Source organism: Onychostoma macrolepis, chromosome 08 (genome assembly GCF_012432095.1).
Source record: "Onychostoma macrolepis isolate SWU-2019 chromosome 08, ASM1243209v1, whole genome shotgun sequence".
NCBI lineage: Eukaryota > Metazoa > Chordata > Actinopteri > Cypriniformes > Cyprinidae > Onychostoma > Onychostoma macrolepis.
In genome coordinates, this window is record NC_081162.1 from 1,435,163 (window position 1) to 1,462,708 (window position 27,546).

Sequence of the window (27,546 nt, forward strand, 5' to 3'; positions counted from 1 at the left end):
AGCAGCTTCTCAATATTGTCTCAAGTCTCAGGTTTGTGCCATTACCTTGCTTAGTTATCTATCTCTTCTCTTTAATAGCGCTGCTGTAATAAAACTTTTTAGCCTCATACTGTTGCAAATGAGCTGATCTCTTGAACAAAACTTTCATTTCATTATTCACTGAACCATCATAACTCTATTCAGTCAACGATTTTGGTGCGCCACAGAAGAGAAACATTTCACAGCACGATGATTATTGAATGACCTGTGAAGAGTAACTGATAATCCTGGCAGCAAAAGGTATTTCCACAAGACGTACGTGTGTGTGTGTGTGTGTGTGTGTGTGTGTGTGTGTGTGAGAGAGAGAGTTTGTTTGCCTCTCTTTCCACATGAATCAAGTTTATTGCACAAGTGTAGAGTGAAATGTGGTTTCGCTGGGTCTGCGGTGCAGGACAACAACACTGAGAACTGTGTGCTATAACCTCACTGCAAACAATAAGCACTACGAACACTGAACAGATGCCATGGATTCATGTCACCTATGCAGTGTACACCGAGTACTGAAGCTGTAGCTAGTACTTGCTGTCAGCAGTGCAACAGTCCATAGCAATAACTATAAATGAGGTGCTCTTTTATTTCAAGTACTAGCTATTTGAGCTAAATAAGCACAGAACACAAATAAAAGTACTGATTATTATGAAGCTGTGGCTGTAGTGCAATGTGTTGTTATTTTTATTATTATTAGTTTGTCTGAGTGCAAAAGAATGCCATGAATTGCCATAATGTCACTGATTATCATTTCCATTCATAAGAACAATGAACAAATCGATGTTTCATAAAGATTTTAAAACATTTTTTTCTCTCAATAAAGACCAATGACATCCCAACATTACTATCTTTGATTTAAAGCACTGCGGATGATGAAACTACAGTACACTACAAATCTACTGAATATAAATGATATGATACAAATATATTTACGAGTCTACAGCAAAATATTTAAATGTATACAAATTTAAAAAGTAGTGCTGGGCAACGATTAATAAAAGTTTTTGTTTGCATAATGTATGTGTACGTACTGTGTTTTATATTTATTATGTATAAATAAATGCACATCCATATAGTATATATTTTGAAAACATTTACATGTATATATTTATATTCATATAATTTATATTATATATAAATATTTAATATATAAACATAAAATTTTTCTTAAATGTATACGTGCATGTGTGTGCATCTACACACATATATATATATATACACATATATATACATATATATATATATATATATATATATATATATATATATACATATATATATATACACATATACACACACATATATACACATATATATATATACACACACATACACACATATATATACACACACATAATAAATGTACACAGTACACACACATATATTATGCAAACGAAAACTCATTGTGGATGCGATTAATCGTTTGACAGCACTAATAAAAAGGTTTGAATGCTTCAAGGGTGTGAAGAGTCTGCTGAGTTTTCCATTGGCAAGCAGCTTCTCTGATTAGTGGATGTCTCTCTTCAGGATTATGGGTAGAGTAAATCTTTACCTGGAACTCAGCTATTCGAATCGCCCTTGTCCCTTGAATGGATTTTCTTTGTTTGTCTCTGGTCAGCATCTCAGAAAACTAATATTTCTTACTGTTAAAATTGAAATGAATGAACGATAAGAGGAGTACACAAAACGTTATGCTAAGATCAGAGAAGAGCTGTTCAAGAACAGACGATGTGGGAATCAAGAGCAAATATCAAGTGCCAAATCGAATGAATGACTGCAGTGTTTCTCTGTCACTCTGGGTCGTGCTAAACTTCACACGGCCGGCAGCGTCAACACTCGCACACTCGCACACAGCACATATGACAACTGTCAGAACAAGACCAGAGAGCTGAAGAAGCTGCTGCTGGACAACACCAGAATTCAGAGTTTACTAAAATAATACAACAAATCTAATGCATTTTTATCACATCAGAGGAGGAGAAGGCTTTCCATATCTATTGTGATTTGAGCTGTTATGACTGATGTCAACATGGGCAGCTGCGTTACTTACTTGAATTCTTGAAAACTAACCTATTCAATAATAATGTGTAATGCTGGGCCTGTTTAGTTCATGGTAGTAGTAGTAGTATATTTTTTATTTAATGCCATGTCAGCATCTTAGGCTATTTTCTTGGCAAAAACAATTAAAAAATACAAGTATGTTTAGTTCATGGTAATAGTTCAACTGATGTTCACATCTTTTGGAACTCAAACTAGGGCTGAAGGATTTGTTAAAAATAAAAAAATAAAGAAAACTGACTGCAAATTTATAACATAACTTTGCATAACATCAGTCGTCATTTGGCATTCACATTGTACATGGACTTGAAAGAGAGTTCAGACCTATTTTTTTTCTCCATCTACTTTTAATTAACTATGTTTTGGAACCTAAGTCCACCTGAACATTAAACAAAAATATTGTAAATAAGACGATTATTATTGAGCACCTGAGATGGTGTTTTTCTGAGCCGACAAGTGAACAAACTAAGTAAAAGTGAATACATATATTCACTAAGACTCTGTTATGTCACACAAATGAGTCTCTAAACAGAGCTAATGTTCAGATGTTCTTGCAGCTGTCAATGTTAACATGTTATACAATAATGTGCTTAATTAATCAATAACTTGATTTAAGGCAGAGCAGTGACAAAAAATAAAAAATACAAAATACATTCCTGGAAAAAAAATACATTATAGGGTTCATAAGATGTGGGTAAAAATTGCTACATTATTTAATCCACAATATTTTTACATTACGTGGTAATTTTTGCAAAATGTGGAGGCTTCTGGTACAAGGCAAATAATTGTAAATAATTCAAACAAAGAGGGAGGAGGAAAGTGTTTGTGAAACCTGTTGAAAACAATCATCGTAGTTACAATCCTGTACTAATGGACCAGAAATTATTAAGCTACTTTAATACAACAAGAAATACATCTGTTCGAAATTTCCTCATGCAATATGTAATACTGTTATGAATTAAGACTTTAACCAGTTTAGTGGCCCCACTACTATTGTTTACATCAGTTGCATGCTATTACCATGATTAACTGTGTGAAGGATTTAAGACTCCAGCTTCAGTATTTGACCACTGATTATGATATATATAAAACCATTACAGAGACAGCAATTTCTTAATTTCTGTCAGGAGTGCAAATTATTCATAAAAAGAATAAATGAAGGTATTTTTGAATGATTTTGATGAGATACAGGTTGATGTATTTGGAAAGTATCTGAAGAAATTATGGAGAAAAAAAAACTGCGGGCATTGTGGTGTAGATGTCTGCATCTGAGTTATATTAAAAAATAAAGAATGAATAAAATCAGATTTCAGTAATACATGAAACACAGTATAATCATAAAAAATGTTAAAGCCTTAACGGGAGATCATGCATTTCATTGATGTCTTTTAAGTTTAAAGTGAATAAATGAATTCTTTAATGTTTTGAAGGGTTAACTGTGTATTATATAGTAGGTTTACACTGTAACTGACATGAATAAAACAGATGTTATTTTCAATTACTTATGATAAATAAATCATTATCGACCAACCAAAATCTGTACAGCCCCAGCCGGTAACAACATTTTTAATTCAGGCTTAGCTCTAACTCTAAACTGAAACCTAAGTGTGACTGGTTCATAGTAATGTTGTTCCAGGACCAACAAGGATACAGATCCAGGAACGTGTGGTATGTGTGTAAATCATGAGAAGTGTGACTCCAGGAGTGTGTGCGAGGCAGAGGGAGAGACACTGTGTGACAGACATGCGTCCTGTGGCTCTTTAAGTCAACCGTGTCGCCGTTATGAAAGAATCTGGGTCACATTCTCGTGACACCAGAGGAAATGTGTACAAGCTTGTACGAATTTACCACGCAACTGTGGCTGATGGGCGGCCAAAGAGCAAGTCCTGGATCTCTACAGGAAGTGGAGAGCAGGAAATCTGATGCCACACCCCTCAAGAAAAGCCACTCACACAATGCCATGCACTGCACGTTTCACTGAAGCTCATCTAGCTGAGATTGTGGAGTATCAAATGCAAAAATCAGTAAGTGAGGTCAAATAATGAGTTGAAACCAAGGCATAACGGGAGTTTCATAGCTTTTCAGCCTGAGGGGTCATCTATACACTGTAAAAAATGACCGTGATTTTAACAGTAAAAGGCTGTAAAAATGCTACAGTAAAAACCAATTAATTGGTTAACGGTAAGTTCCCCTACTACATTCTGTGAAAAACTGCATTGGTCATTACATGTAATTTTACAGTAGCGTACAGTTTTTAGAAGTGAAAAAGAATGTATAATTGACAGTAAATATATATTATTATTATTAATATTAGTATGTATATTATATAATATTCCATGCGTTACATTTCACATTTGATGTTTTTTCGTTGAAATAACAGTTTTTTTCTTAGTTTCTTCTTATCAGTTGTGTACATTAGGGTTGTATGTTACATCAAATGTGGTTAAATATGTTTATTGCAATATTTCAGTATTGTGTGTCACCATGATGGTGATTAGTGTTTGTATGAATGACACTGTGCCTCTTCTATATTTGTTAGTATTTAAAAGCTGCTTGTGATGGGCTTTTGTTCGTCATGTGACTCTTTCATCACTAACCTGCTTTTGGTGGTTATCAGTGCATTACAAAAGTACAAAACAGATTTCAGTACTTCAATAAGTTGGTATACTCGTTCATTATATCAGTTTATGAAATTACAGTTTTTAAATGTAAATTTAAGTTACATTTATTAAGCCTCAGACTGAAAGAAGTGCCTCTGAAACTCCTCATTTCTCTCAATGCAGCACAGGAGAGGTGTCAGTGAATAAATGGGAAAACAAAGTAACATGCATTACTCATTTGAAAAACTAACTCAGATATTTTGTTGTAAATGTAAAAAAAATAATTATTTTACTAGTTACTAGTTACAGTTAAAGATGTACCTTCTAGGAAAGGGTATTAGATATCCTCATTTTTAAGTGATTTATTTCTTCATTGAAACTATCATTCTTGTTTCATCTTTGTTCCACTGACATTTAGCTGTTTTTTTCTTTGCATGTTTTTTTCTTTATTATACTTTTTGTTTTAAATGCTTTAGTTCCTGATGAGGTCACCTGTCAACTGGTGAATAACCCGTAGGGTCAGGGTGTAAATTCACAATGGTTTGTTGATGACAAAACATTCAGCAACATCATGACAATTACAATCATTTTCACTTGCTTGACAAGACATGAAATATTGATTTAAGTTGAAATGGTTTCTTTATACGAGAAGAGTGTTTGAGAGACAGGTGACATTTTGAAAATTCAGTCAGGTATACAGTTTAGTGTTATTACGCAAACAATATCAGGTAATAAGAGAGGTAATAAAGGAGGACGGCTGCTCTTTGACAGAGGAGCACTCACAGTTTGTTGCCCTTCAGAGCGGCGTGATGCAGCAGGTTGAAGCCGCGGTTGTTCTGCTGCGTGAAATCGATGTTGGGCACCACAGTCAGAATCTCAATGATGCTCCTGAAGTCTTTGGCAATGGCATCATGTAAGGGTGTATCTCCATATGAATCCTGACAACACCGAATTACTGCTGTTAGTGAACACTGCAGAATCTAGTTTTCACATATGTGACCCTGGAGCACAAAAGCAGCCATAAGCAGCACAGGTATATTTGTAGCAATAGCCAATAGCCAACAATTTCTTTTATGCCAAAAATCATTAGGATATTAAGTAAAGATCATGTTCCATGAAGATATTTTGTAAAATAGTTGTATCTTGAAAGCTTATTTATTCAGATTATGTATAATTCTCAATTTTGAAAAATGTACCCTTATGACTGGTTTTGTGGTCCAGGGTCACAAATTCAAATTTTACAGAAATGTTTAAGGGATATGCCGCCCCCCCCAAAAAAGAGAAAATTCTCTCATCATTTGCTCAGTCTTTATTTTCTTTTCTAAAATCTTTCTTTTCTTGGCTGTGCGCACGTTTTGTGAACTGCATCACATGCACTCAGAGATGGACTTGGAAGAGATGGAAACTTTTATACAGTACTTCTGTCTAGATTCCAGCTCTGCTTATTCATCCTTTCAACCTGCAAGTGCTGAAGCAGTAGCCTTTCAAGTCCAAATGTTTTTCAAATCAGGAGAAACATGCAAACGCTGCACTTAAGAACTGTGCATTGACTGAAAACATGTTTAAATGAGTTATGAGTTTAGCATAGTATGGGATGATAATGCATGAATTAATATACTATTAATAGAAAAACATCCTTTTGCAGAATAGGTGTCATTGATGTAAAATATAAAATTAAATATATATATATATACACAATGTAAATGTAGCCATTTAACAATTTAGTTGTAACAAAAAAAAAAAAAGAAAGAAAGAATCAACCAACCATGAATTCAGATGGAATGATTTTGCCTGTAGGTTATAAGTAATACTGAAGATACTTAAGTTTGGACTATTTAAGTAATAAAAACACCAGCAGCAACACGCCACTGCGGCCTTCTGCACTGCCATTTTTCACATTAACATAAAAACAGTTCACAAATCCCCCATTAACAAACATACATAAAAAAATTCAAGGTAAAATAAAATCACACTATTATCCAATAACAAAAAAACGACATCAATTAAACTCAAATCAGATCACTGATTTAGTTCCTTAATCACTCAATCAGCCATGCTAACAAGCTTAACTGGAGCATGAGGCGTGTTTTCTGTCTAACCTGCAGGTTGACGTCTGCAGAGTGCTCAGTCAACACTTTCACCACATCCGTGAAGCCTTTATTGACAGCGATGTGCAGCGCTGAACACATGGAGTTATTCAGCAGGTTCACACTGGCTCCTTTACTGAGCAGCAAGCGTGCGATTTCTGCCTGATTCCTGCAACCACAGCACACAAACCACATACCAGACACACACAAACACAGTGGGAAACACATTAGATGAGGAGAATACAAATACATCAACATCAAGTGTACAATTACAGCCTACAATACAAAAACTGAATGTACTCTAAAATAAACTGTACTACTGACAAGCCACAACACATGCTAGTCAACCAACAGTGTTGGGGGTAATCCATTACAAGTAATGCGAGTTACGTAATCAGATTACTTTTTCTAAGTAACTAGTAAAGTAATGCATTACTTTTTAATTTAGAAGGAAATATCTGAGTTACTTTTTCAAATAAGTAACGCCAGTTTCTCATGTATTGACTGACAGCTCTGGTGTTGAGAGAAATCAGGAGTAAGTGCAGAGCGTTGTGTGTGAACATGATCCTACTGTAGTTCTAGACTAAATATGAACATTATTTACTCATCTTACTGCACAAAAACACTATTCCTCAAAATGAACAAAAACAGTCAAATGCAAACTCAGAATATTATACAAACTGGCAATAGTTAAACGTGTTAAATAAGACAAATATTCTGTATTTAATCCCATTTTATTAACCAATGTCTTTGCTGCTGACCTTCGATGATCCAATTCAACAAAACTATAAGCAAAAATGACATGTGTTTCATTTGTGTTATTGCTGAATAGTGTTGATCTTTCTTCTCCTGCGTCATATTCTTCATGCAATTTGTTTGCGCTGCGCCCTCTACTGTACAGACGTGAACTGGACCGTGTCAATGTATCGTGTAGTACAGCGGCTCAGGGCGCAGACTGCACAGCAAGCAGTGGCCTAACATAGTAGCAAGTGTTTATTAAAAAAATGTAACTGTCATGCTTTCATAATCCCAAAACTCAACAAAAATGACCAGCGAGTCAGCGACCAATAATTAATTGTGCAAAACTTAGTTTAGTTTATCCTCATCGCTCATACTGATGTACTGAAGTACTGAAGCTTGTGTAGTTTCGTTTAAGGTTTTTGAGGATTCAACTTTACACTTTTAAAGGGGTCATCGGATGCGACACGCACTTTTACATGTGGTTTGAACTGAAATGTGTGTTGGCAGTGTGTGTACACAACCACCCTATAATGATAAAGATACCAGTGTTTTTTTTAAAATCTCATTAAATCTTTACCCCTGTATCAAATCGAGCCGATCTCAGATGCCTGTCTGTGTGACATCACACAGACCCAGGCCCTCCATGATTGTTGATTGACACTGGTGTTTTACCTTAGACCCGCCCTGAGTGATCCGTCAACAATCCGCCATTGTTTCACCGCCGGAGCAGGAGTAGACAAGAATGACTCCTAAGCAATTGAGGTGTTTTGTTGTTGGATGTAATAATGAACATAGCAGACGTCATTTACTCCCGACATCTGAGCCGCTGAAGACGCAGTGGATTAAGTTTGTTTTTGAAAGAATGTGCCCCAGATCTACCTAAAAGCGTCTACCTTCACGTGAATCATTTGTGATCCAGATTCACCTACAGAAGAAGTGAGTGTAAGGTTTTTTTAATGAATCTTTGCAAATCGCTTTTCCTAATAATGTGCTAGTTAGCAAGTTTCACGATGAATGCGGCTAAAGTTTGCCGTATCTCAGAGAGTGGCTCAGAAGAGAGGGGCGGGGTCAGCAGAGCTCATTTGCATTTAAAGCGACATGGAATAAAACAGCTTGCTGTAAACAGAGCTGCTTTTGACAGGGTAAAAACGGTGTTGTTTAACACTACCATTGTAAACTACCACAACCACATACCATATTTAATATTTAGTACACATGCACGAAGTGTAAAACGAGAAGGGCATAACCTTATTCGAAAAAAGAAAACACGCAATTATCGCGATTTCTGCAGTTGTTGCATTCCTCTGCGGTTATGCTCGTCAGTATTGCGATATTGCGGTTATCGCGACAGCCCTAGTTGGGGACTCCCAAAACCAAAATATGAACCTTTCATTACCCATAATAGGGGCACTTTAAGACCCTAAAGAATCATATCAACTTGTGGAAAATGGGCATCCGATGACCCATTTAAGGAGGCCTAGAGAGACTTTTATGACGACTAGAATTTGGAGGTCAAGTTCACACTTCAGAGCATCAAATCAGCTAAATGACCTAATCTAAAAAAACTTAAACTTTATAGCCAACCATTCATCTAACTCGTATGAGGAACTAGTAATTCAGCTACATCAGTCAGATCTGCCAAAATCACACCAAGTGCCCCAAATCATGTCCAGCCGCCTGCACTGGCCAGATGATCCAGACTTTGTCAACCTAAAGACATCAAACCACTGACAATATATGTACTCTTGCATGTACTTTAGAAGTTCAATAATGTCATGATTTAGTCTGACTGAAATCATACCAGTCAGGTTTTTGCAAAGTGGACAAACAGAACTAGATAATGTCACTGTAGTCTGGTTTTGGTCTAGACATGAATCGGACTACAGTCAGGCCTGGTTTGTTTTCTGAGAAACAGAGCTGATGCTTGTATTTAATCCTTTAAGTAATCAATTACAGTGAGTACTGTAACTCAACCATGCAAAAAGGCACTGTAATGCAATTAAAACTCTAAACATGCTTAGCGTCTCTGGAGTGCGCCTTCACGTCAATGGGTTAAATAAAGTTTACTGAGGACTAGTGGACTACACTGCCGTGTGCTCAGCAGCGAAAATTTTGTCAGCCATTTTTAATTGAGTCTTAGTCTTTTAAATTAGTCTTAGTCAGGTCTCAAATGTACTTTTTAGTTATCATGATATTTAGTCAACCTTGTCCTGTTTTTGTTTAGTTAAGTTTAAGTCAATGAAATGTCTGAGCAATTTAGTCTAGTTTTAGTCAACGAAAACTTTTCGTTCACATTTTAGTCATTCTGTATAATGGTTAAACTATTATTTTTTGCTCAAAATTAGAATCGCAATGATTGTTGTCATTTGAGAAATTTATTTTTACATTTCAGGAACCAATTACCAATAAGCACAAACCAATAGAAACCAAATTGTGCTGATTTATTATAGGCTATTTAATATGTAATTTAATATTAAAGATATGCACTCTTCTATGTCTACATTGTGAAAACTGGTAAAAACACACTAAAAATATTATAGCAGTGAAATTCCTAGTAATTCCAATAATTCCAAATTGCAATGGTGTTTCTCTATTAAAACAACAGCGGTTGAGTAAGTGCATTTATTCAACAACCACAATCGCAAACAATATAGTCGAGATCTCATGACAGAACACAGACCGGCTGAAGGACACTTTCATGTAGATTGCTAAACTCCAGCTTGTTTGTTGTTTTTTTCAGATCATTGTGGGCGCTTCTGCAATAAAGAATTGCAAAATTAAGCAAAACACCGGTCAGAAAATATATCCTTTTAACAGAGAAGCTCTGGTTCGGGAATTTGAACTCTTGATATCTGGCAACCGCACAAAAGAAAACTCGCGTAGTAGAGGAGATTACAACAGTCGGCAATAATATTTTGTCTCCTTTTTTTGACGGAAATAAAAAAATATTTTTGTTTAGTTTTTATTTTTTACAATACATTTTAGTCTTGTCTTTTATTGTCAATGATATTGCATGTAGACATAGTCACAGTTATTGTTTATTGTCGACTCCTCATTGTTTCTTTTTAGTCTTGGGGAAAAAAAGCTGGTCAATGAACATTTTTCGCCATAGTTTCCGTGGAATTAACACTAGTGCAAAAACACAGGTTGCCCTGCATCTAATACTTGGTAATATACATGTAGCTTTTTCTTATAATTGTCATTGATAACCCATTCCAGAGTGCATGAATAAGTACTGGCGCTCACCCAAACGCTGTGTAGTGTAACGCAGCGTCTCCGTCCTCATCTTTAGTTTCAATGCTGCTGTTGGCCTGAAGTAGAACCTTCACCACCTCCATGTGCCCCTGATGGGCGGCCACCTGCAGAGCCGTCTTCCCCTGGTTCTTAATATCCACCTGAAGACAGTCACACACAGCCTTCATTCAAACACACTTCTGCAAAGACTTTACTAGGGCTGGGAAAATAAATCGATGCATCGCGAATCAAGAAATGATTCCGCACCGATTCTGAGATTTTACGAATGCATCGTGATTTGTTCTCGAGTCGATTCTGAGCTTAGTTTTGAACAGCAGATGGTGCTGCATGCTTTAGAAACAGCCGTACTCCGCTTGTTCCCAAATCCTTACACACACTTGAACCTAAAATAATCATTCATAAAATTCGAAAAGGTTGAAGCGAATTACAAGGGTGTTCACAGTGGGCTGTGTTTACATTAATCTCACATCATAAAAGCATTCTGAGCCGATGTGAAATTACAGACTCAGCCGAACGCACAAGCGCTCTTCAGCACTCTTCTTCATGAGCATTTGAGTGTGCGGATAAAAACTAGAGTAGAGTGTAAAATCTAAGCTCAGAATTGATTCCAGAGAGAAATCGCGATGCATTCAGAAATCTCAGAATCGATTCACGAATCAAATCTGCATCGATTTATCGTCGCAGCCCTAGACTTTACCTCCCAATCAGACTATCTAATGAAATAGTTTACTCACCCTTTTTCCATTTAAGATACAGATGAGTTTGTTTTTTTGTCAGATTTGTAGAAATGTGTCATTGCATCACTGTCTCAGCAATGGATCCTCTGCAGTGAATGGGTGCCGTCAGAATGAGATTCCAAACAGCTGATAAAAACTATGGCTGCCCTCGACTAAAGATTTTTCTGGTCGACTAGTCGTCGTTCATTTTAGGCATTAGTCGTAATAATGAGCCTTTAATTGCCTAATAAGCTCTCAAGTGTACAGCGCACTAGCAGATATAATAATTATGAATGTGTCAGGGAAAAACAGCAAGGAGGCTGCATTAACATTTTAATAATGTATTGATAAATGAGTGCATTCTTTGTTTCTGGCTTAAGAGATGAAGTCGGCGACACTGACTCGTCATCTCAGCAGTAGTGATGCGCCTGAATGCATGTTTCATACGGATTACATAATATGAGAATATTTGTTTTCCACTTGAATTGGTTCATTTGAAAGTAGACTTTTCACTCTCTATAGATATTTTTTTCATGGTTACAGAGTTTTGAAGTTTCGCGCTCAAGTTCACAGAGACCGAGACGGCAGAAAGCTCATTCTGTTTGCTTTTCATTATTTTACATAAGTGCAACGGTTCGTTGTTATTCTGAGTGCACACAAATAAACGTAGAGTCTTTACAGATTCAAAAGATATATTACTCTTATCCGTATGAGCAAAAATGAGGAGTATTTTAAGATCAAGTGACGCACCGGCGCCTCCATCTGTCCTGCAGTGAGCTACTGTTCAACTAACACACTCCACACAGACACTTCTAGGTTAACATTAGATTGAGCGGCCATGTAAAGTTGCTGCTACTAACATATTTCAGGTGACACAACATATAGCCATGTTTGAGGTCTATGAATGATATCCTACCCGATGTATTACAACATAGACCAGCCGTTAACGATCTGTCTGTCACAGACTGGGTCCCTCCAGTGTGGATTTTTTTTTTCCGCGACTAAGCAAATAATACATTTTGGTTTACCAAGCCTCTTCTCTTCGACCATTAGGGGGCAGCACTAATAAAAACATCACAATAATCCACAAGTAATCCACACCACTCCAGTCCATCAGTTATCAAAATCCAGCCACATATTTGTTTAGAGCTGTTTTGGACTGTTTTGTCTTGTAATCGGTGCTTGATCTGCAGATTTCTCTCCTGATTCAGACCAGACCACCTTTTCACTGGAGGAAGCGTTATTATGGATTATAGTTTTAGTTTAACCTTTAGTTAAAGGTCCCATGGCATGAAAATTTCACTTTGAGGTTTTTTAACATTAATATGAGTTCCCCTAGCCTGCCTATGGTCCCCCAGTGGCTAGAAATGGCGATAGGTGTAAACCGAGCCCTGGGTATCCTGCTTCGCCTTTGAGAAAATGAAAGCTCAGATGCCCAATCTGGAATCTTCCCTTTATGTCGTCATACGGGGAAAGGTTACCTCCCCTTTCTCTGCTTTGTCCACCCATGAGAAAATGAGCTACTACCGTGCGAGCGCAATATTTTGTTTTTCCTCGAGAGACATCATGACTTGCAAACGAGCGAAGCATGGCAGTTGCTCAGTGTTTGGATGTACAAATGAACACAAAGTATTTTTTTAGTTCCTTCATCCGAGCCTATGAAGTGTAACATGTGTAACATGACTTCAATATACGTGGACATGGGCAACTTTGTCATAAAAAAAATGATCCAGAGAACAGTCTTCTCTAAACTACAAAGATTACTGATATAGATGCTAATACAGCTTTAGAACCATAGCAAATCAGAGCAACATGAAAAGCCAACAATGTAGGCTAGCATTAGCTACATGATAATAACTGTAACAGCATACATAAACAAACCAACTAAAGTACCGTATCCAGACACAATATTTTAAACTAAACATTCGGAAACGTCCTGCTGTAGCCGCTGAGTTGCAACTTCTTCATCCGGTGCTTCTCCATCCGGATCAGATTCTGGGTCAAACTGAAAAGCTTGAACGACTGTGTGTCTACGAGCCATTGCGATACATCCACTGTCAACATTAGCGTATGGTACCGTGGCCGCAAGCTGGTTAAGGCCACACAGCCACCCTCCACCTTGCCCCGCCTCTCTCCTCCTCATTAGCATTTAAAGCTACAGACACAGAAATGGCACGTCCTAAGGAAAGCTCATTGTAGGACTGGCTTGTAGTGGCTGAAATTCTGCACCAAGGCTGAATTTCGGGAAAGAGACTTCAGATACAGTATTAGGGACCACTTAGGCCTACATAAAAGCATCCAAAAAGCAGCATGTCATGGGACCTTTAACGTCTTGATGGATTTGTTTCAGCTTTTGTCTTCTCAAGATGTTAACTGATGGACTGGAGTGGTGTGGATTATTGTGATGTTTTTATCAGCTGTTTGGACTCTCATTCTGACGGCACCCATTCACTGCAGACCATCCATTGCTGAGACACTGATGCAATGACACATTTCTCCAAATCTGATGAAGAAACAAACTCATCTCTATCTCGGATGGTCTGAGGGTGAGCACATTTTCAGTTTTGGGTGAATTATTCCTTTAACATCTACCAAACTATCTAGCTATGATCAGCTTAATCAGAAAAAGATCCCACTGAGTACGGACGTTCTTTATTAACTGTGGTGGCCTCTTTTAACCAGCCGTCCGTAGTCTCTAATACAGTATCTTACAGAGAGGATGCATTTCCCTTGAAAACGCCGATAAATAGCTGAGCCATTGCTGGGCCGTCTCTAGTGGGCTGTGTGTTTATAAAGGGAAAGGCTATAACCCTTCAGACAGAGAGAGCTGAACTTGAAACGTCTGGAGATTCCCTCCCTTAGGACAACCCATGCAAACAAATTCCGGTTCTTTTCCACTAAATCAGACTATGAGGCACTAACCTTTTCAGGGTGTTTCTGTACCAGTTCCCGCACTTTAACGGCGTTCCCATGTGCCGCCTCGATAACCAGCCGGCCCGGATGATCCTGCTCTGTGGACTGAGAGAGCAGCTTCTCCAGGACTGAAATGACCGTGCCTGAACGACAGAGAGAAAGAGACATTTTGATGCTGTGTTCAGAAAAGGGATTAATGTTACAGTCCTACAGTTCAAAACCCTCTAAACCAGTCAGAATGAGTCAAAATGTCACCATGCATCAAACAACACAAACTATCCAGCACTGGCACAGCATGCAAAGGAGAGAAAAAGAGAGAGAGATACACTAAAAACTAAAAACACACAGTGCTGAAACGAGAAAAACAAGCGTTGGTATCATGCAGGACAGTGTGGAAGAGAACAGAAGATGTGCTTATTTTCTCTTTTACATTAACTCTTTCCATATTTTTTTTTTTTTTTTTTATCAACACTTGAATGTAGGTAGGTTTCATTAAAAAAAAAAAAAACATTTTGAGCAAAAAGCTGAGTAAATTGCATTTTTATCAAATACTACATCTGGATCATATTCAGTACGATGATCAAAGCAAAGATGCAGTAGATGGCTTCCATCAGCACTCTCTAAGCTTGCACAGTCTTTTACCACTTCCTCCAACATTTCACTCTGTAACATTAGGCAGTTTTCATTTATATGCAGCTTAGTGTTGATGATCGCATTATTTTATATGAGATCACTCGTTTCTGCGTCTTCCTCGCCTGTGTTTTTGATCGAGTGATTCTAGACTCATTGAGGAGATGCGTAATAGCACCCCCGAGTGTATAACAGTGAAAACACGGAAACCCGGGAAATTCTGTGTTTGGCAGGAAAAGAGTTAAAGAGAAAGTCAAGTAAAAATGAATCATACAGAATGATTGTGATCATTGTGTAATTATGAGCTGGGTGGACAGTGAGGAGCTCAGCAGACGTGCAGGTACTTCCTGTGAATTCTTACTTCCTGATTCGCTGGAGCTCTCAGCTGTCATCAGATTGGCGTCGACCTCGCCAGGCTGAACAGAGAGACACGCGGGGTTAAATGTCCACGTCTGACCTCCGAACGCCACGCGCAGGTCACCATCTGCATACACCTTCAGAACCTTCCCAACCTGACCCAGAGCCTGAGAACACACACACACGTCATCGAAACGCTACAACTAAACTAAAAATCAGATGGCAAGGTGTTAAACCAGTGCTGTCATGATACCAGAATTAGAGTAGTTGTCACCAATTTTACAAACTTCAACAAATTGTTACATGTTCCCTTGTTTTGTGTGTTATTGACTCTTATTTTGATGTATTGTTTTTGTGTTCTGTCTTCCTGTGTTTAGTTCCCGTTTCCTCTGTTGCCTTTGTCTCCTTAGTCACCCTCATTTGTTCCCATGGTAATTCATTAGTCTCACCTGTTACTCATTAGCCTCTTGTTACCCTGTGTATTTATACCCCTGTGTTTCAGTCTTTGTTTGTCGGTCGCTGTCTATACATTCTGTGTGTAGCTGTTGCATGGTTTTGGTTCAGTTCCTTGTTTTGTTTTTTTGCCTATTTTGGATTGTCTTTGTTTTGTGTTCAGTAAAGGGGTCATCGGATGCAAAATTCACTTTTACATGTTATTTGAACTGAAATGTGTGTTGGCAGTAGTGATGCAAAGTCCGATACATTTCCGTGAACCGGTTCTTTTCGGACAGATCGGCTCATTGAACCAGTTCAAAAAGCAGATTCATCGGTTCCTGACGTTATCAAGCAATAACGTCTCTACTCATTTCTTTTCTAACAACTCAGTGCCATGTTGTATTAATGAAAAATTCAAACAAGTCATTTGTGTCAACACATACTGAAACATTCAAAAAATAAAGTTATTTGTGTGAAAGCATATTGCTGATTATTGCCATACAATTCACTTAAGTTAATGGTGTTTGTGGTCACAGTTTCATTCGCGGATCCATATCAGATACGACTGACTGACCAGTATTGACTAGCCTACAACTTGGATAAGATTCCTAAAAGTTTCACACCTACAGCACACATTAGACATTGATGCACAAACGCGGATTTGTTCTACATGTCTACAGTACAAAGAATTAATAAACTTCTTTTGAAGTCTTATAAACTCCTTTTTGCTTAAGCAACTTTAAATATAATATGCATGCACAATAAACTATTGTAAAATTTATTTACATCACTCGACGTCCTCGGTAATCCTCGGCAAACTTCGACAGTTGGTTGAACCGGCTCATTCGGTTCTTTTTGAGTTGGACGTGCCACTTCGGCTGTGCGTCCTGCGTCATCAACCTGGAACTAAAGTTCGATTCAGTTCGATTTGTGAACCGGCTCGACCGGTTACTTCCTGAGAAGTAAGTCTCAAAAGAACAATTCGTTCAAGAACCGAATATCACTAGCTGGCAGTGTTTGTACACATCCACCCTATAATGATAAAAATCCACCCAGTGTTTATTTTTTTTAATCCTGATAAATATCCCCTTTCTCAAATCAAGCGGTTCACAGAATCTTGGCAGAGTGACATCACACAGACCCAGGCCACTCCCATGATTGTTGATGCCCTGAGTGAGCTGTCATCAGTCCACCATTGTGTCGACACTGGAGCAGGTTTCGACAAGAATGTCTCCTAAGCGATTGAGGTGTTCTGTTGTTGGATGTAATATTGAACATAGCAGTCGTCTTTTACTCCCGACATCTGAGCAGCTGAAGACACAGAACACGCCCCCGATCTACCTAAATGCATCTATGTTAGCGCGAAGAATTCGTGATCCAGTCTCACCTACAGAATAAGTGAGTATAAGTTTTATTTTTTATGAATCTTTGCAAATCGCCTTTCCTAATAATGTGTTAGTTGGCAAGATCCCCCTCAGTCTCAGAGAATGGTTCACCCCACAGAAGAGAGGGGAGGGGCAAGCAGAGCTCATTAGCATTTAAAGGGACATGCACCAAAATGGGTCGCTGTGAACGGAGCGGTTTTAGACAGGGTAAAAAGGGTGTTGTTTTACACTACAATTGAGAAATTTTAACCAAAGTATGTTATAGACTTTTCATTAAGACCCTAAAGAATCATATCAACTTGTGGAAAATGGGCATCCGATGACCCCTTTAAATTATTGCTGCATTTAGATCCTCACCTCTTCCTTGCCTCCATCGTGACACAAAAAAAAAAAAACCTACTTGAAATACTGAATTTATTATTAATGATAAAATTATAATTATATTTTTTAAAAAGTCAATTTATAAAAATACTACATTTAAAATAATTATAAAAATACTATTTAAAAGAATATACACAATAAATTAAACAATCATACATAAATTGTTTTTTATTTTACAAGTTAAATGTGTTTAGTTACAGACTGGCTGTTCATAAAAGAATAAATTAAATATGGTTTATTTTTAGTATCTAATCTATAAAGGCAATTACTGGATTGCATTTATTATCTCTTTAAAAAGATCACTAAAAAGTCTATAAACTTCCTTTATAAACAGAATAAAGCCTTTTTAATTTATTGTTGTAATTCTCTCATGATTTGGCAATGGACCTGCATTTCTATTTTTAACATTTTCATTTTTTTTTTCCTCAAAACTGCTGCTCTTCCTGTTTCTTGTTTAAAATCTATCTATCTATCTATCTATCTATCTATCTATCTATCTATCTATCTATCTATCTATCTATCTATCTATCTATCTATCTATCTTTTAATGCCATGTCGGAAGCAAGGCTATATTTTCTGTCAGAAACAGAATAACAATAGTCATACCATTAAAAAGAAGCTATAGAATACATTTAAGGTTAATACTAGACAAAAAATAAAAAATAAATAAAATATATATTTTTAAAACATCTCGTTTAAAACCAGTCACAAAAATACTGGGAAGTTAGTCATTTACTGTCACAAATGAATGTGATTTTGATTGTAAAGTGTGTGTTGTGGAGAAACCTACTGGAGCCATGCTGTCTGTCCACTCTCCATGGCCCACCTGGAGTCTCTTCACATTGTCAATGTCATCCAGCACTTTCACCAGCTCACCCACGGCAAACGTGTTCACCTGCACACGCACCACTCTATTATAGGAACACACACTTCCTAAAGACCAATTAAGCAAAGTCATCTGAGGCTTCAGCTAATCGCCGGCCCAGAACTCACAGTCTGACACATAAGCAGACTGAAACAGGCACAGCCATCTATTTACGGCTCGCTTTTTGTACAAACAAAGCAGTTCACGATAGGGACGGTCTGCGAATGAGCTTGAGAGGAACTAAATATATACAGCTCACAGTAAAAATAGCCTGATGGACAAACAGACGCTGTGTTTCTGTGAGGGATGGGCTTGCCTTGGTCAGGGCTCCGGGGTGGAAGGTCCAGCGGATGTTATTACTGTACTGGACTCGCACGTCGCCACGGTCCGTTATCCTGTGCACGGTGCCGATTCTGGAGATGTACTACCAACACACACACCACAACACAACAGAGTCAAACACAAGCACTGATATCAAATACTTCACAAAACAAGACAAAAGCCCTTTTCGGATGGGACTAGTTTTACAGGGGGTCGTTAGAGAAATTTGTGTTTCACAGACCTACTTTTTAATCTGTTTTAATCCTGTCCGAATCTACCATGTCTGTGTTTTTCCTCACACAACCTCTGTACTAACTCCAGAGCAAATTACCTACTGTTTTTCAGCAAACTCCGTGATCCTCCGAGAAAACTAATCCCATCCGAACGCGAATGTCTGTGATTGCCGACAATATTTTTTTCACAATGCGTTTCCTTGTGTGTTTTGGCCAACGTGAAGTACCGTAGACGCTCTTACCGCGCGCATTTTTGATATCTGACCCTGGAGCACAAAAGCAGTCATAAGCAGCACAGCTATATTTGTAGCAATAGCCAACAATACATTGTATGGGTCAAAATTATCATTTTTTCTTTTATGTCAAAAATCATTAGGATATTAAGTAAAGATCATGTTCCATGAAGATATTTTGTAAGTTTCCTACCGTAAATATATCAAAACTAAATTTTTGATTAGTAATATGCATTGCTAAGAACTTCATTTGGACAACTTTAAAGGTGATTTTCTCAATATTTAGATTTTTTTGCACCCTCAGATTCCAGATTTTCAAATAGTTGCATCTCAGCCAAATAGTGTCCGATCCTAACAAACCATACATCAATGGAAAGATTATTTATTCAGCTTTCAGATAATAAATCTTAAATTGACCCTTATGACTGGTTTTGTGGTCCAGGGTCACATATGTTTGCCTCCTGGCAAAGAAATAAAAAATTATAATAATAATAAAATCAAGAGCCAGATCATGTAAACTGTTAAGACTGGCTATTGTAATATCAGCATCAGGTAAGATTACTCACATTCATTTCTGCACTCAATTAAATGTTTTAATTACATATGTACCTTAATGGTTTTGCTATACTAGCCATTGCTTCACCATGGTATTTGTAGTAAAACTGTGGTTATACTATGATAATCAATCCGAATGACTATACGCAATGCATGCATACAGAGCATGTGATCTCTGAAACGCCCAGATGTGCCAAACAGACCCTCCCACCTCTGTAATAAACACAGAGATGTTAGTCGCGTCCGAAACTGGTACATGACAATCGCAGACGTTGGGTGATAAGAATAGAAACTCAAATGTAGTTTAGAAAACTAGTCCCGTCCGAATAGGGCTTAAGACTAATTTGAAAGACTAAGACAAACTTTAGGTGGACAATGAAAATTTGTCAAATAATGTGTGCTTTTTTAAATGAAGGAATAGAAGGAGAGCTCAAACAAAAACTACAAATGTTTACACTGAATTCAATTCCAGATACAGTTTGTGTAAACTGTGTGGTATCAAATTACCAATATTAACCAGAAAAAAAACTATGCATATTGCAGGACCTTTCTTCCCCAAATTATAAAACCCCCTAAAATGACAAGTAAGCTGTTTTTATTCAATCTTAAGAAACTTATTAGCACACATGCTCCTAAATACATTGTATGAACACATGTTTGAACACATGTATTTTTAGTCACAAATGTGAGTGAAATGCTCACAATGACAAACCCTGTAAGATGCATGTTTTTAACTCTCATTTTGATAGGTCAATCTGACAAAAAGTAAATAAAATAAAAATCACCAAAATTATTTAAAAATTAAAACAAAAAAAGTAGAAATTGTTATTTTTTTGCAATGTTACTTTATTTTCATTACTTTTTGTCAGCACACTTCACTAGATTTATAATGACGTGTTTGTAAACCTGTTTTCTGCCAAAAAGAAAGGGTTTACCATTGATAAGTGAAGATATTCAGACGTAAGTATTGCAATTTCACTATAAAAAGATTATGAATGTACTTACTATGAAATACTCATTTTTACATTTACTTTTAAATTTATAGTGCAGCCGTATTACATAAGTAACAGATTACTGTTTTAGGAATAATAATAATAATTATAAAGTACTTTATTATTAAATTCAATTGTTTGGCTTCTTAAAAACACCAGTGTAGGCATAATGTGGACTGAGACACTATCACAACTAAAAAGAGGCCAAGGTCCAGGTACAAGTCAACGCAAAGACATTTTAAACGTGAAGAAAGTTATTATGAACAACATTTATAATAAGTAAAACGACTCATGACTACAATTACAAAAACACACAGGTACAACATTTTCTTTGAAATAAAATCAGAAACATTTATTAAAAAGTGAACACAACTGATTTTCACCTCTGCCATTTTTGGGTTCCAGCCGCCGTGACCCTCCTGCATCTGTCTGAGGATATCCACCTCCAGCAGACACTTGACCTTATCACCCTGCTGGAACGAGTGACTGTCTGCGCTCTCCTGCCGCTGCAGCTCCGCGTGCTCGCCTACACACACACGCACACACACACACAATAACACACGCAAACACAAACACACACGCACACATCAAATAAAACGCCATCAAACACCAGCGCTGGGGAGCAAAAGTACCATCACTACATCTCTCAGTAGGCTACAAAGTAACGTGACAAAACAGTACATCAAAATGTTTTATAATATTGGTACAAATCAGCATGGCCGGTAAAAATTTCATAAATCGGTTTGTTCTGAAATGGTTCACTTATTCATCTGATTGTGTGGTCTTTTACATTGCATTTTTGAGTGACATACAATATTATTGAATATTTACAATAATTCTATATATTATTCTATAATATATATATATATATATATATATATATATATATATATATATATATATATATATATATATATATATATATATATATATATATATATATATATATATATATTTATATATATTTTAAGGCTGTCAGTCGATTAAAATTTTAACCGAATTAATTACATGATGTGTCGATTAATTAGTCAATTTTATTTTGCAATTAATTAGATTGTGAAAATACCAACAAAAGATTATTTAAAGCTATTTTTGTGTTAAATGAGAAAGTATCAAGTAGACATTACTTGAGAAAGAAATTAGCTTTTGAAAGTAATATTTTATTTGATTCAACATAAAATGTATTACACATAAACATTTGCTACAACGGCCTAACAAACTATAGAACATAAAAGAAGATAATTTGAGAAACATCTCAGTATTGTTCATACAATAAAAGTCATTGGTAACCAAAACAGCTTTGTTACCAACAGTCTTCAAAATAAATACCTTCTTTTATGTTCCACAAAAGAAAGGTTTGAAACGACATGAGGGTGAGTAAATGACAGAATTTACATTTTTTAGGTGAACTATCCCTTTAATGTTTTTATTATTATTATTATTATTATTATTATGAAATGATACTGTAAATATGAAACTAAATCTGACAGCAGGTGGCGGTAAATGTCTTCATTTGATTCGTTCAAATGGCTGATTCGTTCAGGAATGAAGTAAATGGCTCTCTTTATGAATGGGCTTTGAATCATTGATTCACACGATTTGTTCAAAATGCGATTCATTCAGAAACTAAACACCGCTGTGTTGCTCGGAGACACGCAACAATTCTGCTGTGGCTTTAAAGGTAATATGTTCTCTGCAAAATTGAGCAAAAACATAATATTTTGTTAAAAATAACACAAAATCAACTTCTTGTTTATGGAACTGTTTATGAAAATACATTTAAACTCGTGATATTTGGGACAAAATCAACACTCGTGTGATATTGCTCTCGCTGCTCGTGTGATATCGTATGATATAAATGAGACAAAAACTCATACAGGGGCATTTTTGCCCCAATATCTTGAATTTTAGGGCATAACAGCATTTATGGAGTTGTTACCCTGCATCATATTTGTCAAATGTAAGATGACGTACAGGACTGGGGGCGGGGCCAGTGCATTAACTATGTTAAAACATTTTAATCCTGTTATTTTTTCATAACTAATTAAGTTAACACGTTAAACTGACAGCCTTGATATAATTTTTTATGAAATGGATGGTTTTATTGATGGCAAAAATTGCAAATGTATCTGTTTCACACTCTTGTATTTGTGCTAGGCAAATTATTTGTTCTATGCATAAATAAATAATTCTTATGAGGTACAGGTGGCTGTGTTTTACTGCCGCTCTTACCTAATTTGGGCAGATGCTCCTTGTAGTAGTATCCTCCTTGCACATCCGACACGTATTTCAGATCCACCTTGCCCTTGTGGCCCATTCTGTACACGTTTGTGGTTCCATTGCACCAGGTGACACTAGCCACGCTACGACCCGATTCCTGATCCCATCCACGAATATCCACCACCTTCCCAACCTTCCCCTCACCTCCTGCTCGCACGCACGCACACACACACACATATATATAGAGACAGAAGCAGCACAGGGTAGGAGACTCAGACCAATGTCAGCAGCTTTGAATTAACTTGAGAGATGGGAGAAAACTTTTAAAAAGTTTAAAAATCAACATGCATGCACTTTGTCTGAAAGAAATTAGATGTATATCAGATCAGAGCAGGGTCAGAAAATGCATCTAAAAGGAACTAAAATATTTCAGCCATGTAAAAATGAGAGTGCAAAAAAATGGTCTCTGTAGAAAATTCCTGCAGTTTTATATGCTACATTTTGAGATGTTTTGTCCCATTCTTTTTCCAGGAAAATAGAAAAAAGTCAGCACACTGGGGCTCAAAAATTACAAAAATGTAATAGAATATCCTATACGACAGTCTGTTATTGAATTTTTGTATTTCTGGAGCCCAGGTGTGCTGACTTTTATGATATTTTCATGATCAATTTTTTGTCAAGCACCCTGTTGAAGAGTTTTTCCAGGGATGTGCATGATTTTGTTTTGATTTGAAGTGGTTTTCCATGGAAAACTTTAAATGTGAAGAAAAACACTCCCAAAATGTGAGACTAGTTACATTTTGACTGGGATTTGGTTTAAAAAGAAAAAATCTTCAAATTATCACCATTGTCTGCATGAATGGCAGAAAACCAGGCAGTAAACACTTACTGGAAAAACTTCACCAGCTTAAGTCTCCTCTTCATACTGAGTCATGTAAGCAAAGTCACTGTGTGTCTCATTAACACGGAGGAGAAGATCATCAGTGAATTATGACTCTCACACAAAACTCTTTATCATGCTACTGTGCTTCTACCAATTAAAGCTATTTTTGAATTTGATGTTGATTGGCTTATACAAGTATCAGTCATACTTATTTTATTTCAAACTGAATCACACACTGTGACTGGATAAAAATATGCCTGTATAAAAAGAATAAAAACAACTCCAGGGAGCAAATACTGCCTGTTTCTGACACTGGATTGGAGTAAAGAGATGTAGCAACTAAAACACACCAATGCCAGCCATCACAAAATCTAGTGTCATTTGTCAATCAAATAAGAGTTATGACATCTGAATACTTAACCTGAACAAAGCCAATATTTCACTTTTCACAATGAAAGGATAATCAAACAACAAGAGAACAACAAAATGCTCAAAAAGCTATTACAAACACAGGGGAACACAGCTGAATCTCACAAAACCTCTCAAGATTTACCCCAAAATCACAAGAACAAATGAGCAGTCATATTTTGCATAAATAAAAAGAAATATATTTTATTACCATTGTCAAGTCTAATCATAATATTTCTTTATCTTATTTGTAAAATATCTCATTTTCTTTATGTAAAATAGGTGCATAGTCGCAATGAAAATGTCATAATGCAAACATCTCAAAGGTCTTAAACCCTAAGAAAAGTTTAAATTTTCTTAAATGGAAACCTTTGTTACTTTCTCTTTTGATTTTGGGGTGAAATACGAACATCAAATAACAACCATCACCAACTAACACAAGTGTTCAGCACAGCTAACCAACACTAACGTCACAGCGATGACAGCCAGAATATGCTTTCAGATCACACATAACACAGAGAAAGAGAAGCTCACTGTCTACAGACGTCGATGAGCTCCACATGGGCATTTTGACTCATTCATCATTGAAGTGATTATACATTTTAAAATACAACCTTCACACAAGAACATGTGCAAGTGTTTATAGAAACAGCACGACGGATGATAAAACATCACGACACAACACAAGCTCAAACATCTGATCTGCCATAAAGTCTTCACATCTTACATCTCACATATTATCAATGCAAAAAAACATTTCCTAAACTAAACTCAAACTAAACTCTGCAGGACCAGAAATGGTTAAAGGGATAGTTCACCCAAAATGCTGTCTATGGAGGGTCAGAGCTCTCGGAATTCATCAAAAATATCTTAATTTGTGTTCTGAAGATGAACGAAGGTCTTACGGGTTTGAAACGACATGAGGGCGAGTAATTAATGACAAAGTTTTCATTTTTGGGTGAACTATCCCTTTAAGGCAATGATAATACTGCAAATGTCCATCCTAAGAGTCCAACATGACACAGACTTCAACTCTTCTAGTTAATGAAATTCAGGTTGTCTGTTCTATAAGTTACACAGATGCTGCATTGAACAGATCCAGAACGTTCCTTTAAGCCTTTGAGACACGGCTGAACCTGAAATCAGAGGTGTTAGCGAGCGAGTCTCACCGTCTTGGTTGCCCCAGTCCCAGTCGGGCCCCCGGACCACCTTCACCCCCTGGAAGATTCCTTTCAGGATGATTCTGGACAGGTTCTGTCTTGGTGTCAAGCTCACTCTGAGTTTGAGAGAAGGAAGAGCGAGTTATTAACCTGAGGAAATCTTCAAGGTCTGATCTGCTTCATCCAATTACATTTTACACAATGTTCTCTTTGTGAATTTGATTTGTTTCACAAATAAACGATGCTTTGCAGAGTCTTTCATTATAACTGATGCGAATACAAAAATGTACATTTAATGTTAAATACTGAAATTAAACTCAAATTAATATGATACTAAATGCAAATGCATTAGAATTCAATGACCTGAGGAAAAATCAACACACTTATTTTTTAGGTATACGTATTAAAATTGTGGATAAAAGCAGACTACACCCTCATGAGGCCATGAAAATGAATTGTGCAAGTTATTGATTAATGCATGACTATTTTAAATTCTAATCTCTTTTGGAATTTCCTAAAACAAAATTAAACTAACACCCCTAATTCCCAATTTTCAACAGTGTTTTTCACAATACAAACAAATCACAAATATTCACAATTATCTTAACTAATAGTAGCACTAGTTCTTGTAGAGCTCATGGAAAGGTTGAATTCTCAGGGAAAATCTACAGCTTGATATACATCGTAAGTAGGGCCCTATGAAATCTGTTTTATGTTTTCCATTTTGATTTTTCTGAATTCTATTTATTCTTTTTTTTCTAGACTCTGTTTTAATGGTTAAATTAAATTTTAATAAATCAAAAGCATCTCTGAGTAACTGATTTTATAAAAATAAAAAATAAAAGACTTTATTATTTTTTTTTTTTTTAAGAAATACTGTGTTGTGTATTTACATCTTTCGGGTAAATAAATTCAGGTAAATATTTTTTCAGGTAAATATTTTTTCAGGTAAATATTCATTAAAAATGTTTTAATAATTTTATTATTAGTAGTAGTTCTATAATTACATTAAGTAATATATTTCTGTCACAGTTTCTTCAAGTTAAACAAAACTTTTATTTTAACGGGTTGCTGTGAAGACCTTTATGTTTCCGTTTGTATATGATATTATGATAGTTTTACTCAAAAGAAACGGTAAAATGCTCAAGAAGTGACTCTCAGAGAAGTTCTAGAGATTATGTTTATGTTTTTACATACTGGTATTTTGAGGCGGCAGAAGATGAAACCACGAGAGCGTCACGCGCGCTTCAGTATGTGTGTAGTAAACGAAAACTGCGCGTCTGCGCCATTCATTCACACAGAGACACACAGAACATGCAGGATTCATATTTAAATAGTATTTTGTGGCTTAATATTTACAGACACTAGTCCATATCGCGTTTCAATTGAACTGTACTGACCTACTTTTGATTTATTCGTCCAAAATTTGGCAAATTCCGTGATATTCTACGTTATACAGTAAATTCCATTTTTATGACTGGATTCTGCAATTGCAACCGCGCTTTCTGCATTGCGGAAATCATAGCGCCCAACGTAAGTCACTTCAGATTAGATCATCACATGAAGAAACACAGAAGTAACCCTAGCACCGCAAACATCTGATCAGCCCGTAGCTAAAGACAGCCAAGCGAGAGGTATGTTTTCTTCAGTTTGTTAAAGCAAACAATGTCAAAATCACTGATTTCACACTCATTTAGAGCGATGAGAGGACGCTCACAGTCAGAGAAGACTGTATGTCATTGTTTCTCATTTGGGAATGTGTGCTCGAGGACATTGGACAGATTTTGTACAAGAGCAGCATAATGGGAAACACATTCTCTCAATACAGCTAATGACAGAAGGCTGTCTTATGTCAACAAACTAAAGCAGCCTTGGGAGCTCTTCAAGAGCGCGTTGCGAAAGACCCTGTGCGCTAAACGCAGTGGAATAACAACGAATAACAGCACATACCTTATAGTAAAGATCTGATCTGATCGGGGAGCAAAGGAACTGCCTATTCCCATAATTCATCCGCAGGCTCGCTGCCCAGCTAGATCTACTCCATCAGCTCCAGCACATTCACGCGTCAACAGTCAGCAAAGTCAGAGATCT

The 27,546-nt window shown here is 36.6% G+C and overlaps 1 protein-coding gene across 3 annotated transcripts in view; it reads right to left on the minus strand.

The window, feature by feature from the left end:
• mib2 (MIB E3 ubiquitin protein ligase 2) overlaps nt 1-27,546 on the minus strand; it is an 83,806-nt gene that overhangs the window by 21,410 nt on the left and 34,850 nt on the right. For all 3 annotated transcript variants that reach the window (XM_058784121.1, XM_058784120.1, XM_058784122.1), the window contains exons 4-13: nt 25,465-25,571; nt 23,017-23,211; nt 21,168-21,310; nt 18,767-18,874; nt 18,376-18,480; nt 15,389-15,551; nt 14,407-14,540; nt 10,760-10,908; nt 6,785-6,941; nt 5,469-5,623 (exon numbers count right to left, since the gene is read on the minus strand). In XM_058784121.1, the coding sequence (XP_058640104.1) occupies nt 5,469-5,623; nt 6,785-6,941; nt 10,760-10,908; nt 14,407-14,540; nt 15,389-15,551; nt 18,376-18,480; nt 18,767-18,874; nt 21,168-21,310; nt 23,017-23,211; nt 25,465-25,571 (1,416 nt within the window). The remainder of the gene's footprint in view (nt 1-5,468; nt 5,624-6,784; nt 6,942-10,759; nt 10,909-14,406; nt 14,541-15,388; nt 15,552-18,375; nt 18,481-18,766; nt 18,875-21,167; nt 21,311-23,016; nt 23,212-25,464; nt 25,572-27,546) is intronic.